Here is a 14197-nt window from a genome sequence, read left to right on the forward strand (position 1 = left end):
TGAGCTATTACAGCACTATTACTTGTTTAATATTTTTACATTTTTACTTGTCTAACTGTTTACATGGGAAGTTTTTAGGTGAATTCCACAAGTCATTTGACTAGTTTCAGTTTTCATTTTCTTAATTTTCTTTCAAGTAAGTCTCAGTGGCTTTGAGAATTCACTGAAGTTGATCAGAGTATCACTGTGCAGGGCTCCAATCATCATCTACCAGCAAACTGCGAACAGAAACAGTCTATTTCCTCTTGACATGTGTCCCAGTAGATGAGAATGTGTTACCACACTGTCCATTTGTTGACAGACTGCAGTTTGGCTTCATCTTACGTCGGCCTGCATATTTTCCTTCATGATGTCTAACGGCCATTATGTTTGCTTTTTATTTGTTTACGTTTTATTGAGCAAAAGAACAGTGTGATAAGTCAGCCTAGAAATTTTAAATGGACAGGAGTTCCACTTTTGAGTTAAAACATACCTTTGGGGATTTTTTTTTTATTTTTATTTTTGTTTAAATCACCTGCGGTTTTTAGCTGATTTGACAATAATGTACTGTCCAAGACAAAATGTGGTAAAACATTTCTACGTGGTAGAGTGAGCCTCGGTTTGATAATGGGATGACACAAAATGCTTTGGACAGGTTTTGATTTGTTAAAAAAAAAACTGGCTAACAGATCATGGCATCAGGAAGAAGTGATTTAATCCTCGCCAGTCTGAGATATGAACTCTCTGAGTCCCTTCTTCTTGTTTTAATTACAAACATAAAACACATGATGAATTGAATTCTAGAAAAAAGTGTTTCAATAAAAGTTAGTGGGTTTCTCACCCAACTCATTTCTTTTTTGAAAAGAAAAAACACTGCTGTGAAAAGGCATCAATCTTCTGACTGCCCTAAACCTAACGCGCTGAGTTTAATACGACTCACATTGTTCAGTGTCATCTCAGGCTACAGTTAGAGTAAAATTTCAACAAACTATCAGAGCATTAAAACGGTGAAGAGTGCTGAACCTCTTTTACCTGAGTGTAGACTGTGGACACCACATTGGTGGAAACTTTGAAGATAGCTTTTCCTCCATCAACCCATTTCACATCTGCACCATTCTGTAAAAACAAAAGAAAGGCTTCCATATGGATCATCTTTTGTAATGCTGTAAAAGTCATATATACTATTGTATGGTTGTTGTTTTTTTTCCCCCTGCATTTTCTTCTCCCCTCTCACCTTGGTGTTGCCGGCTTCCTTAATGGCGAGGTACCCCGGCGGCAGGTTACAGGAAACAGGGATGTTGAACTCGTGAGATGAAACGCGGCCTTCTTTGAGTAGAGGCAGCCAAGAATACCCGACTGAAACAACAAAGAACCAAAATACTACAAAACAGTGGAAAACACCAGCACAGCATACAGCAGCCAGGCTCAGGAACTATCACTCCCGTACCGGGCATCTCCAGGGCTTCTTTCCTCTTGGCGTTGGTCTTGGCATTGATGTCACAGGTGACGTGGTAAAAGGAGAACAGAAGATGGTGCTTTTCATGGAGTTGGGTGGGAAGCTCGATTTTCACCTGAGGACACAATTCCATTTTATAGGTGAAACTGTATACACTTTGTATGGGAGCTGGGGGGATGAGGGCCTGACAGGAGAGGCACCGAGGGGTTGAAGACATCATCTCTTAGTGGCGTCACATTAAGTGGAGCACAAATAGCAGTGTTGGTATGACTGTGGTCATGTTGATTTGTTTCATTGATAAGCAAGTCACACCACTGACATGAGTCCCGGTAGTAAAGTTAAGATTTGCGTTTTAGTTTATTAGATCAGATTTATGTTCATGGAATGTGGTTTGGATTAGAGGTAAACTGCATACAATATTAAAATGTATATAGTCACATGAGACTTGGGGTAACTGGCACCAAACATGTGGCCACACTTAATTTCAATGTAACAGGAGCACAGAGCCTGTCTCAGTAAATCTGCACAGCACAAAATATACCTCGACTCTGATCCTAATTCTGTGGGAGCAGACAGATGGATTACATAGGTTTTGACATTGTCCACAGCTTGAACTGGCTTTTTAGTTTTTATACCTTTTCAATATTGCTGGGTAATATCATATACCTCTAATGTTGGCTATATTGGGAGTGTGAGCAGCTTCTATGCAAGTCCTGCTACACTAATATGACCGTATTTGCAACAAACACAACTTGGCAAATAATAATACGATAGTAAAGGACTTTTTTTTCATTGTAGTAAAGATCTGTGCACTTTCTTAACCTGTACTTTTAGATTGGGATAATTTTCCAGAGTTATGGATGTACATAGTGTATGTTGTTGAGGTGAATCCTTTCAATGTTGTAAGTAGCACTTGTGTTTGAGCTGCACTAAACTATAAATGGAATGCTTCTCTTCACTTTTCTTTCACTATAGAAAATGTATTTTAAAAACTGAAAAGATGTCGTCAAGCCAAAATTGATCAATTTCCAGGTTTAAATTGTTTCCATGTTCCTGTTCCTCCCCTCACCTCATCATAGAAATCGGGGTTCTGGGAGTGATGAAGGACTGTGGAACAAGCTGCAGTAGTGAAGACTGGCCCTCCTGGCTTGCCATAGATGCACTGTGAAAAACAGCATTTTCTCATCACACTGAGAGCTTGAGTGGTGAAAGACTGAGTCGTACAATTCAGGCCAACAAATGTCTCATCAGCATGTTTTGGAAGAGCTTTCTACCTTGAGGGGTTTAGCAACCTCGTCATCTGAGCTGCGAAACTCCACATACACTGCAAGGTTACGAGCCTGCAACAAGAAGACCATTGTAATATTAATGAGTGATACACACAGCATGTTAGACATAGAGGGAAAGTCAAACGTTTTAAAAGATTTCTTAGCTTTTTACCCAAAAATATTTTAGGATGCCAAAGCTTTTGTGTCCTACCTTGGCAAAGCTCTTCTGACTGTCATACTTGAGGTGTTTGGGGTAGACGTAAATGTGGTTTCTGTAGACACGGTGTGGCTGGATGAATTTCGTGGTGTCCTGGACGAACTCCTCCACCTCCACAGTAGGCTGGTGTTTGCTCTGATCTTCAAACGGCTTCACCGGCACGTAAGAGGACGTCACACAGTCTGGAAAAAAAAAAATTGTGTTGAACAAACGTCAGGGTGAAGGGGTGAAGGAGAGAAGGAGACGCGTGACAAAGGTGAACTCAGAAACTCTGACATTGCGGTGCACGGACAACTCGTCCACAAAACTGCAACCCTGGACAACTCGTCCATGTGGTTACGGACATCTCGTCCACGACAAATTTTTTCAGCATTATTGATTTGAAGGATTGAATTTTAAAGTATATTTGACACATTTAGAAGGATTATTAAGTATATTTGACACAAAAACATGTTAGTGTATTAAGGTCAACAATATTGTGTATTTTTTAGTGTCTTAGATATGACAGAGTATTTGTAGGTGCATAATAATCATCTTGATTTATGAGTCTATTGGCCTTCTTCTGAAGTAAAAAAACAAGATCAATGTTTGATTTATAATTATTTCCCCATATTTACACACCATAACTCAGATATGGCAGAATGATAGTGATATAATACGTTGGGGGAATTCTGATCTCATACTGATCTGATTTTACACATTATGCCAATATGTTTTGCATCAGGATATTTATATGCGGCTTCCAACTGAGCTTTTCATCAAAAGTAATTCCTAAAAATGTATTTACATGCACTTGTTCTCTTTGTTTACCATTAAGACAATGGTAAAAAAAAGAAGAGAAACAAAGCCATATGGTCCTAAACTAGATATATGAAAAATATATAAATCATTAATTAGAAATAACAATATGTACTAGTACATTGTACAGGATTTATTTTCTTAAAAATAATCTGAAATCTCATCCATGGACGAGTTGTCCTACAATCCTGACATACTTGGGTGCTCCAACGGAACGTGGTCCACTGCAACGTCCAGCGCCCCAGGAACAGTCTGCAGCTTGCTGGTCTTCTCAGCCCTCCAAAGATAAAAAAGAACAAAAAAAAACAACAAACATTTAATTTAATAAATTGTGAATAAACAAGATGTTTTAAACACGTGACGCTTGTACTAAAAGCTCTCACCTGCAGAGTTGGAGGACTCCTCATGATTTAGGTTAAGAAGTTAACGCGAGTAACGGTGAGATCACAACTTGCGCTTGCGAACTTGCGTGCTCACGAAAATAATTAACACTTGGGTGCATTTTGCGGTTAATTAATTAAGAGTGATAGTGTGATTGACAACACATGCTAATGAGCCTAAATGAGGGGTTTGCATGTGTTACTGCTTGAGTTTGCCATAGAGAGAGAGAGAGAGAGAGAGCTGAGCGGGAGCAAAATGACATTTAATAACATAGAAATGGAGCACAGAAAAAAAAAACCTGATAAAATGAAACTGGTTTTGCAGAAAAGAGAAAATGCATCTGAGCACAACAACAGCAGAAGGATCTCTGCTTTAGGCTGAACTGATTTATCTTTTATGTGTTGAATATCATGAAATCATAAACAACAAAACTGCTTTTACGTGGTCACATTGAATCTGTTTAACTAATATGTTAGAATAAACTTGTACCAGTACGTTGGCCATACCGGTAGACACATCTGATATAGCACAACTTATGAAAGTAAAAGTGCTCACTGATTCACGCTTGTCTTTTTTCTATCAGATAAAAATCCTTAATGGGCTCTGTCCAGTCAGCTTCCATGTGTGGAAGCAGAATATCATTTTACCCATGCAAACCTTGAGTAAATCAAGCTGATAAAGTTCTTTGTTTTGTGCCAAATTGTGTTAAATATTGTTTTATCTTAAATCTCATTCATTAAAAAACTTTTTTTCTCTTCAGATAATTAATTCAATTAATCACAAAAGCAGACAATTCTTTCTTTCTTTTTTGAACGTGTCTCATTGAGAAAAACTGTGCTTTTATGTGATGTGAATTTTGTTTGCCTCTGTAAATTTTGCATAGATGTGTTATGAAATTTTGAATTAATGTTTCTCCAGCCTATTTCCATGGTTGAGTCTACAGGTCATCTCACCTCCGGTACTCGGACACCAGCTTAATCAGGTCATCTGTGGAAATCTTGTTGCTCTCTTGTTTGAAAAGCGGCGAGAAACGCGAGTCCCGGTCCAGCGCTCCTTGGTTGTCTTTAAACACCGGCCTATGGACATCACAGACAGTTTTTGTTTTAAGACTTTATCCTGTTAGGACAACACAGCAGAGACATTTTCAAATCGCAAAGGCAGAGCCTTCAAACACTGACCTGACAGACCAGGCAAAAGGCATTCGGTACTTTCCCAATTTACTGCAGAACTGTTTGTTGGACTTCAAAATCTTCTGAACTGTCTGTTTGGGGCACAAGCAGAACGACAGGGAAGCATTAACAAGAAGCCACATTCCTTCGATGGGATGTGATCAGCCCAAAATCTGGTTGCCGTAGACAGGGAGACGGGGTAAATTAGAGGCTAGTTTAATACAGCGACTCTGGCAGCAGGTTGAATGTCTGCTGATTCACTTAGCATTTAAACATGGACAACATGGAGCCATTCCAGTGGGGGAAAGTCAGGAAAACATCTTGGATAGTACCGTGGAAAAACCACATCTTTCCTAAACTATCCAACCTGACTAGCATTCAGTGAAGAAGATAATCTCTGGCCTCACTGGAGAACCTCTCAACTGTTTCACTTGATGAAGCTATTTGACATCAACAGTTCAACAGCAGTTCTGGAAGTGAAAATGACAAGAAATGACAGTAAATGAAATCTGACCTTGCTGGAGTCGGTATTCTTGATATAAGGTTCAGTTCCACAAGCAATGTTCCCCATCAGCACCTTTTCCACTCTCGCCACCATCACGATGTCTGTGTGGGGGTTGGTCACTGAGAAAATAGCCTGAATGGATAATATCAAAGAGGCATATTTCAACTGTTGTTAACGACACGATTAAAAAAATCTGAAGGAACAGAGGAAAAGTACTCTCATTATTTCCTAAAGAAACATAATTACACACTTGTACCTGTTTGGGAAAGCAAAGCCAGTGCTCCAGGTCCAGGCTGAGGTAACAGTCACCTGGCTTCTTCTCAGCAGGGGAGCACAAACCATTTTCCTGACCTCCGACCCCGGTACGAGGATCTGCTGTGCCATTGCTGCAGCCGCCAAGCATCAGACGCACCGCCTCGTGGTTCAGGTCTACGTGGAAGTCTGCAGACACTTTTCTTCCTTCTCGTATATCCAGCAGAGCCAGCGACACAAAGAATGGTTCAATCTGAAGGAGCAGATCAAGCAGATAGGAGCCATTATACCAACTTTCATTTACTGCCTCCTGTAATGCCCTCACACAGGAAAAAAGCAGTTAGATTTTCAGAGTCAATGCCTATAGGATCACAGGTTTTGGCCAAGTTTTCATTAATCTTTCAAAAGCTCCAACTCATCTTTAAATGCCAACATAATCAAGTTCCTTGTGTGTTCAGTGACCTTAGAGTTCTCATTTTAGCGCCAACACTTTTTTCTCTAGTGCAAATCCTCATTTGGACAACCAACTTTTTCTGTGTGTGAAGTTCCCTCAAACTGGTTTCAGATCACTTTCAATTCAAATTCAAGAAGAGTCAAGTCATGCAATCATAGTACTGCAGTACAAGTAAGAGCTTGTACTCTTATTTGTGTAGAAAACAGAGGCAGTACAAATTAGCTCAAACTATGAATATTACAGGAATGGCATTGATTAATCTACTTAAGTACATTTTAAAAACAGGCTCATTACTTGTTCAACATCTGTGGAGGACATTATAGTTACACAAAACAGACCAAAGCAGCTGAAGGTTGCAAATATAAAAAACAAAGGTGCAACAGTGGACAAATCAAAGTCATGAAGTTCCATCAATAATGGTTGAGTGTCAATACTTCCTGTTTCTGATATAAAGTTATAAGAGTTGTTTGTGTTTGTTTAGTTTTTTTCCTTAAAACTATGAAAGAAGTTGAATAATGATCAGCGTCATTGCTAATGACTGCCTGGTGTAGCTTATGAAACCCCACCATCCCACCTTCTAAAACACACCAATGGAAAATGTGATTCTGGGTAATAAAAAAAGAAATTAAAAAAAAAGATGTTTAATCGTTTCTTTTACCGAAGTCTTCTTTTCACCTAAGAATCTGTAAAATGATTACAATCCATTCAGGTTGTTTCTGTGGGATTATTTTGAATTAAGGTTTCGGGGGAAAACAAACATTTCTTTGTCACAGCTCAGCACACAAGCATTCAGAGATTGTCCAGTTATCACCAGCATTGTGTTACAACACGTTTACGAAATGATTCATTTCAACCTGGTTAAACACCAGAGAGAGGTGACACACATGTGAAAGGCTGAAACGCTTCTTCCACTCACATTGGTGACGGGTCCGGTTTCACTCTCGTTGATGCAGCCCTGCAGCATCAGGTTCAGCGATCGGCAAGTAATCATAAACCTTCTGCCCAACTTCTCCTCAAACGGCCGCACGGATGAGCCTTCACTCGATGAATGTTCGGTTCGAGGGCTCCTCAGAACCTGCGGTCGGTCAGAAACAGTTAATTCAGATGCTCTTTTAACTTTATATTATGGTGAAAACTAAGATGAGGTTAAAAGTGCACTCGTCAAATGTAATGCCATGAAGTACAGCACCGCATCAAGCCACAGATATAAATGTATAATAATTCTAACATGTATATTGCGTACTGGGAGGCGTGTGGCTGAACCCTCCATACTTACAGGGGTGTCAGGATCGAGAGAGAACAGATTCAACCGCTCTTCTCTTCTGGAAGTTCGAATGCCTTCATCCGTCTCCGAGATATACTATGGCCGGGCAGACGGCAGGAGAAAAGAGAGAAATAGGAGGAAAAATTCAACGCATATAATAAATAGCTTAATGTCGCTTATGATGACAATAAAAACTGCTCTGATGCTCAAATGTGACTTTGACGTATGTGTTTGTGTTACGTTGGCGTCATGAGAATAGGTTGGAATGTTTCTCCAGTGTTCTTTTAGGGCCTCTGGAGTTTAGTTGTTATAGATATTTCTCATAAAAAAACTAATCTGTGTACCTGTAGACCCCGAAAGAAAATCTCCCAAAAGACTAATGGATTTCAAACTATGCCATTATGGTAAATTCTGATAGATTCTAATCCGTGATCCCAGTTCTTTTAACTTCCTATCAACAGAGAATTTAGAAAGGTAGTACTGACAATGGAATTTCAAATGCAGGTACAGCTCATTAAATTGTTAATGATTTCACAGTAAAAAGCTGATGTGGAGAAAGCACAAACAGGTTGGCTTGGTTCAGAATAACGATTTTGAGTGTGTTTATTGCACTGTGGAGGATAAGTTGTTAATGATTAATGAACCTTCACACCCTGGACACAAACTTCTTCACTCCCTCCCCTCTGGCAAAAGGCTCCAGTCCATCAGGGCCAATACCTCATGCCGCCAGAACAGTTTCTTCCAGTAAACACCCCCACCACCCACCAACCCATAACGCATTTATCCGATTTGTGCACATAATATATGTAACTACCTCTTTTGACTTGTTGCCTTTTTTGATTTTTTGCTTTTTGCTCCTTCACCACAAAAATGTCCTTGTCCTGTAAAATGTTTTCTTTTTTTTTTTTTTCTTTTTTTTTAATGGCACCTGGCAATAAAGTGTTTCTAATTCTGGTTCTGCTTCAAGTGTTGCAAGCATAGATGTTGATGAGCACTGGGCTGAATATAAAGCCTTTTTTATATGTTCACCTGAGGGCTTAAAGATCTTAAAGATTCTAATTAAGATTTATCTTTTTTAAATCTGCAGTTTGTGTGTGTGTGTGTGTGTGTGTGTGTGTGTGTGTGTGTGTGTGTGTGTGTGTGTGTGTGTGTGTGTGTGTGTGTGTGTGTGTGTGTGTGTGTGTGGGTGTGTGTGTTTGCATGTCTGCCTTAAAGCAGTTACAAATTTGACCAGTGCCATGTTATAAACAATTATAAAAAAAGAATATAATATTGTCTATCATAATAATCATAAGCATCGTGATGTTTCTTGTTGTAAAGTCCTGGAATCATGAAGTCATCATTAAGGATAATGAGCGCTGATCATGGGAACTCACATTTTAATGTTTGCCTCATAAGAGACTTGATCGTGAAAATATTGTTTCATGCCAATAACTGAATTTATGTCCCTTTAAAGTAACTTATATAGCTTCTTACACTATATATAAATAGGAAAAGTAACTAACTTGCAAGTAGTTGCGTCGCTGTGACATATTAGATGAGCTGTCATGCTGTGTGTGTCAGTCTGATTCACTCAATGCATTAAATTAAACCAGGTAGTTGAAAGTCAAATGTTGGTCTGCTTTAAGTCTGTTAAACTGCAAGTAGGATTGATGAGTTACTTATTTTTTTGTACAAAAACGAGAGCTGTTGGTGGAGCTGACCTTTGCTAGCTCTGGATTGATGCCATTCTCTGTCGTTTCTTCGTTTTCCGGCAAACAGCCGTCACTCAGCGACAGGTCAAACACATCTGTGGAGAGAAATAACACAATCGCTGGTCACGAGAGAGTGACTTCCATGGATGAGTGACATTTGCTATCACTGAGAGCATGGGAAAGTTTATCCAAGCAGTTTGTTTTACATTAAAGGCCACATGACATTCTTCAAAATCGGTTCAGGGGTGCACCAACCACAGTCGACAGACATATATCCGTACCAGAATAAGAAACGGCTCAATTTGCGGTATTCATAGATAATCAGGAAGACTGACTCCTGCAGAAATATAACCCTCATGTTGCCTGGAGCAATTCTTGCTGAAGGCCATGCTGAACAAAATGGCTCATTAATGGTAGGTCAGCACACACCCGCACACTGATTTAGAGCCATGCTAGCAGACCGCAGAGCCATAACGGCTGAAGCTATTACATCATTACCTCAACTCTCAATAGTCTATCAGTGTTTTATGTTATTCCACAGACCGTGGTCCCAGGCCTAATCTCTCATAGCGCTGGCATACAAGGTTTGCAATAACTGCATTTGATGTACGAAACCGAGGTGGAGTCTCTGTGCCGTGTCAGGTCTCATTTCCCAATAGCGATGTTATAGACCAAGCCCCTGCCCGGTTGGAAACTCCCATTAAGATGACGGCAAGACGACAGGTATTATTTAGTTGAGGGGAAGTGAGGCGGTGAGGAAAAGGTCACATCTTTGCTGAACACAGCATATAAACTTCTGCCTCTTCTAAAGGCAGTATGATTTATCCATATGTCTGAGTTATGCATTAAAAAAATTGCTATCTGCCTTATTAAATAGTCCTTTCACTTTAAATTATTACTTACAGCAGGTTTTTTTTTCCAATGTGCCTGCATCCATTGTAGGTTAACTTTTGTTGAAATGCAAATAATGTCTGGGATCTCACCCTGCCGATGTTCAGTGAGGTCCAGACTCTTGCGATCTGGAGCTGGGCCGTCAGGAGGGCTGATCTGTAAGATGCGTGTCAAGGTGCTGATCCACTCCTCCATGTCCTGCTCACTTTCCGCGGCCAGCACAAAGTATGTAACCTCGTTCATCTTCAGCTCGAAGGCGTGTTTCCTCAGGCGGTTATTCTTTGAAGGGATGAGAGGATGAGACAAAGTGAGGACACCAGTCAGATGTTACACTTTCTACTCATTTTGAATGCTGGTCATTTCTCAGTTCATACTTCTTTATCACAGTTTATTATTAGACCTTTGTTTGGTAAAAGAACAAGTTCTACCCACCTCTTATTGAGATGTCTGACTATTTCTTCATCACTGTTAGTGGCCATGATACTTTAAACAGCTAGACACTACTGGGTCCTCAAACTTGGTGTGTTAGAAGAAGAAAAATGAGCAAATAAGAATTTGACCAAGTCTCACAACAGTCAACTTCTGATGGCGAGAAAACGGCTGCGTCGAAACACTGCTGTGGGAGGTTCCTGGTTCTGCAGTGGTGAACTGGTGAACTGCTGAGAGGCTCATGAGCAACATGGAGAGTGAAGCTATCCAGTGTGGTCAGTTCCAACAAGGGAGCTCCAAACTTCTGCAGATTGATTGATTGATTGATTGATTGATTGATTGATTGATTGATTGATTGATTGACTGACTGACTGAACGGTCAACTGAACGACTGATCGTTCGAATGTTTGACAGATTTTTCGACTGATCGGTTGATTGATTGACTGATGGACTGGATGGTCAACTGATTGATTGATCGACCGATTGATTGATAGAGTGATTGGTCAACTGACTTACTGGTCGACTGATTAACTGTTCAAATGACTGACTGTAAAACCCACCTGTACAACACCCGTGCATGAGTCGAGAAAGATGCACCCTTTGGGCTCCTTGGAGATTTTCTCATCTTTGTAGAAGTTCATGATGTAGGAGTTATCGGTCAGCTGAGTGAGCTGAAAGTACCTCCTCTTGAATGACTGCAGACAGAGACATAACACGATCACGTCAACACAACATAAACAACAAATGATCACACAAAAATGAGCTTATTTGAGAAACATTTTGACCGAATAACCTAAAAACAATAAAGTAGGGTTGTGGGGTAGTGATAGTGCTGGAAGATCTATATGGTGAAGAAAATGTCAACAATTCAAGTTCAGAGAGAGTTAAACAGGTCAGAGAGTCATGCTCAACACAGTAAATGAAAACAGGTGAAGGCCCATACCGATACGGGTGAAAACACAAACCAGAAAGAGGTGTGTGTGTGTGTGTGTGTGTGTGTGTGTGTGTGTGTGTGTGTGTGTGTGTGTGTGTGTGTGTGTGTGTGTGTGTGTGTGTGTGTGTGTGTGTGTGTGTGTGTGTGTGTGTATGTGTGTGTGTGTGTAAAAAAGGGAAACCATCTGATATTTCCTCACCCGCACAGTGATACTATTGTTGACCGTGCTGTTGAAGTTTCCTTTGTACAGCCAGCCGGAGCGAAATACACCAATCCCTCCCCCTCCTCCACCGCCGCCCCCTCCTCCACCTCCACCTTTGGAAGAAGACAGGGAGGTGGTATCCTGTAAAACAAACAGATACACATTAATGTTAACATTAACGGCATGAACATTAACGGCATCTGCAGCTCGGGAGCCGCATGAAACTAAGCATTTTTAAAGTATTTCCAATGTTGTTGGCCAGCAGACAATCTTTCAAAAGGATTCTAAACTGAAATATGCATCACACCCAAACATGTCACCTGGCTGCTGTCGTTCAAGTCAGGTGAGGAACGTTGAGTTTCAAACCACTCTTTTGTTAAGCATGAACACAATTTAAATAAAACAAAATCTGAAAGGAATATTCCTATTCTTATCTGTTTGGTATAAGACAGGAAATAGTAAACAACAAAGAAGTCATGCTGAATGCAGCTAAAAAGGCTAAGACGGATGAAATGGCTTCATCAGCTAATGGTGCCAACACAGTGAAAGTGTATACAATTAACACAACATTAATTAACACAGCTAAAACTGTTAAATGAGCTAAAACGGCTCAAATAGATCAATTAAAATGGTTAAATCTTATTCAATGGCTCAAAAAAGATAAACTGGTTCTTGATTATTTAATGTTGTTGATATAATGAGATATAAATAACAGTTTAGGTAAATAATAAAACTAAAATTGCAGGTATATAAGCTGTTTGGAAAGTGGTCTCAAATGTTGCAGACTGTCTTTGACACAGAAAAAAGAAGATGATCAATACAGAAAAAGGAGGCGTTCTATCATTCCCTTATAGGATCGCCATTTGTCAATGAAATTACACTCATAAACAATGTCACACGGACCTGTAATGAACTAACCGATATCCCAGAGTATCTTTTAACAGCTTTACAGCTGCTCTAAACCAATTTAAACAAGAAGTGCCCGGATGTAGCCAGCATGTAATGCATTCGCTCCGAAAAAGCCTTTGACACGAGATGGACATTACCGACCTCATCCTTGTCCACATCTTCATAATCGATCTCGAAAGAATGGGACGGAAGCTTCTCCGCTTTGTACAGCTTCCTATAAAGAAATAAGAGGGGCGGGGAGAAAGCACTGAGTAAATGTATGATAATACGAGGCGGTGACAGAAGAAAAAGAGAATTATTTCAGAAATTCAATTATTGCAGTCTGAAAATGGGAGTGGGTGGATGAATCTGCCTCACAATTCTCTGTCAGGAGTCAACAATAGGTAGTCCCTACTTGATCCCGCTCCACTGATTTCACAGGCGAGCCGGTCTTTGTGTGTGAGCTGTGGGATAAAATGTCTTTGTGCGTGTGCTGTGAGCTGCAGACAGCCAGGCTGCAGTCTGTGGAGGGGAACACTGGAACCACCCTCGGCTAAAAGTCACACAGTCGTTAAAGCAAGCCAACAGAATCTGCTGTTGGACAACGTTTGGGGGGATTTCTGACGATTGAGGGCTGGAGAATGCTACTACTGGCCTGCACGAGTGAAGTTCACTGCACTGAAATCACAGCAGTGACATGCACGCTTATTCATTGGCTGTACATCCACACCGGACAATGGTTTCTAAGGTATATTTCACTTCAGGCAGCCCTATAAATCTGTTTGTAGAGTGATTGTGTTAGTTTAGTAAACAAGCCTATCAACTGTTGTGGTTTCTCGCATGTAAAGACACGGGAACTTAATGGAATCATGTTTTAGCAGTGCTATGTTCTATCTTGTGTTTCAGCTTATTGAATAGCTTGTTTTAGATGTCACTGCAGAGTTCATGTGAACTAAGTGTAAGAATACAGTGGTAACCCATGGGACAGAGGGAGGACATTCCTGTGGCTGAGAAGCTGCTCTGGGTCAGTCTCACTGGGACTTGCAAAACTCCAGTTGAATGACTGACGGGCCGATTTAAACAAATGCCAGGCTGATTGAACAGATGTCTGAGCGGATGACTGACGTTCAAAAAAGACGCGGCGGGAAGGAGGGAGTGCTGAAAGTAAACTTGTCTCTAAAGCGGAAGGCCTTCCCTCTCCGACTCTGTCAGTCAACGGCTGCCACCATCTTGCTCTTGTTACTGACCTCCCAGCTCCGTGTAATAAATTGCGGTTATCCTTGATGTTAGTGGCCACTTATGGGACCGGGAGCTCACCGGGAAAAAATGCGGCACATCGTTTGTCAAATCAGCAAGTTAAACAAAACTGAAGATTCATTTTGAAAGCCTACCACGTCCCATTACATGGAATTAAGC

General features: G+C 40.5%; 1 protein-coding gene across 7 annotated transcripts in view; it reads right to left on the reverse strand.

The window, feature by feature from the left end:
- dock10 (dedicator of cytokinesis 10) overlaps nt 1-14197 on the reverse strand; it is a gene marked incomplete at its 5' end in the record, with an annotated part of 73240 nt that overhangs the window by 23798 nt on the left and 35245 nt on the right. For all 7 annotated transcript variants that reach the window (XM_080460050.1, XM_080460047.1, XM_080460052.1 and 4 more), the window contains 18 exons: nt 1012-1095; nt 1214-1335; nt 1427-1550; nt 2505-2597; nt 2710-2775; nt 2915-3102; nt 3916-3995; nt 5053-5175; nt 5278-5360; nt 5783-5905; nt 6030-6278; nt 7396-7554; nt 7756-7839; nt 9447-9532; nt 10421-10607; nt 11318-11452; nt 11891-12034; nt 12944-13016. In XM_080460050.1, the coding sequence (XP_080316176.1) occupies nt 1012-1095; nt 1214-1335; nt 1427-1550; nt 2505-2597; nt 2710-2775; nt 2915-3102; nt 3916-3995; nt 5053-5175; nt 5278-5360; nt 5783-5905; nt 6030-6278; nt 7396-7554; nt 7756-7839; nt 9447-9532; nt 10421-10607; nt 11318-11452; nt 11891-12034; nt 12944-13016 (2203 nt within the window). The remainder of the gene's footprint in view (nt 1-1011; nt 1096-1213; nt 1336-1426; nt 1551-2504; nt 2598-2709; nt 2776-2914; nt 3103-3915; nt 3996-5052; nt 5176-5277; nt 5361-5782; nt 5906-6029; nt 6279-7395; nt 7555-7755; nt 7840-9446; nt 9533-10420; nt 10608-11317; nt 11453-11890; nt 12035-12943; nt 13017-14197) is intronic.

This window comes from Lipophrys pholis (genome assembly GCF_963383615.2).
Source record: "Lipophrys pholis genome assembly, chromosome: 3".
Classification (NCBI taxonomy): domain Eukaryota; kingdom Metazoa; phylum Chordata; class Actinopteri; order Blenniiformes; family Blenniidae; genus Lipophrys; species Lipophrys pholis.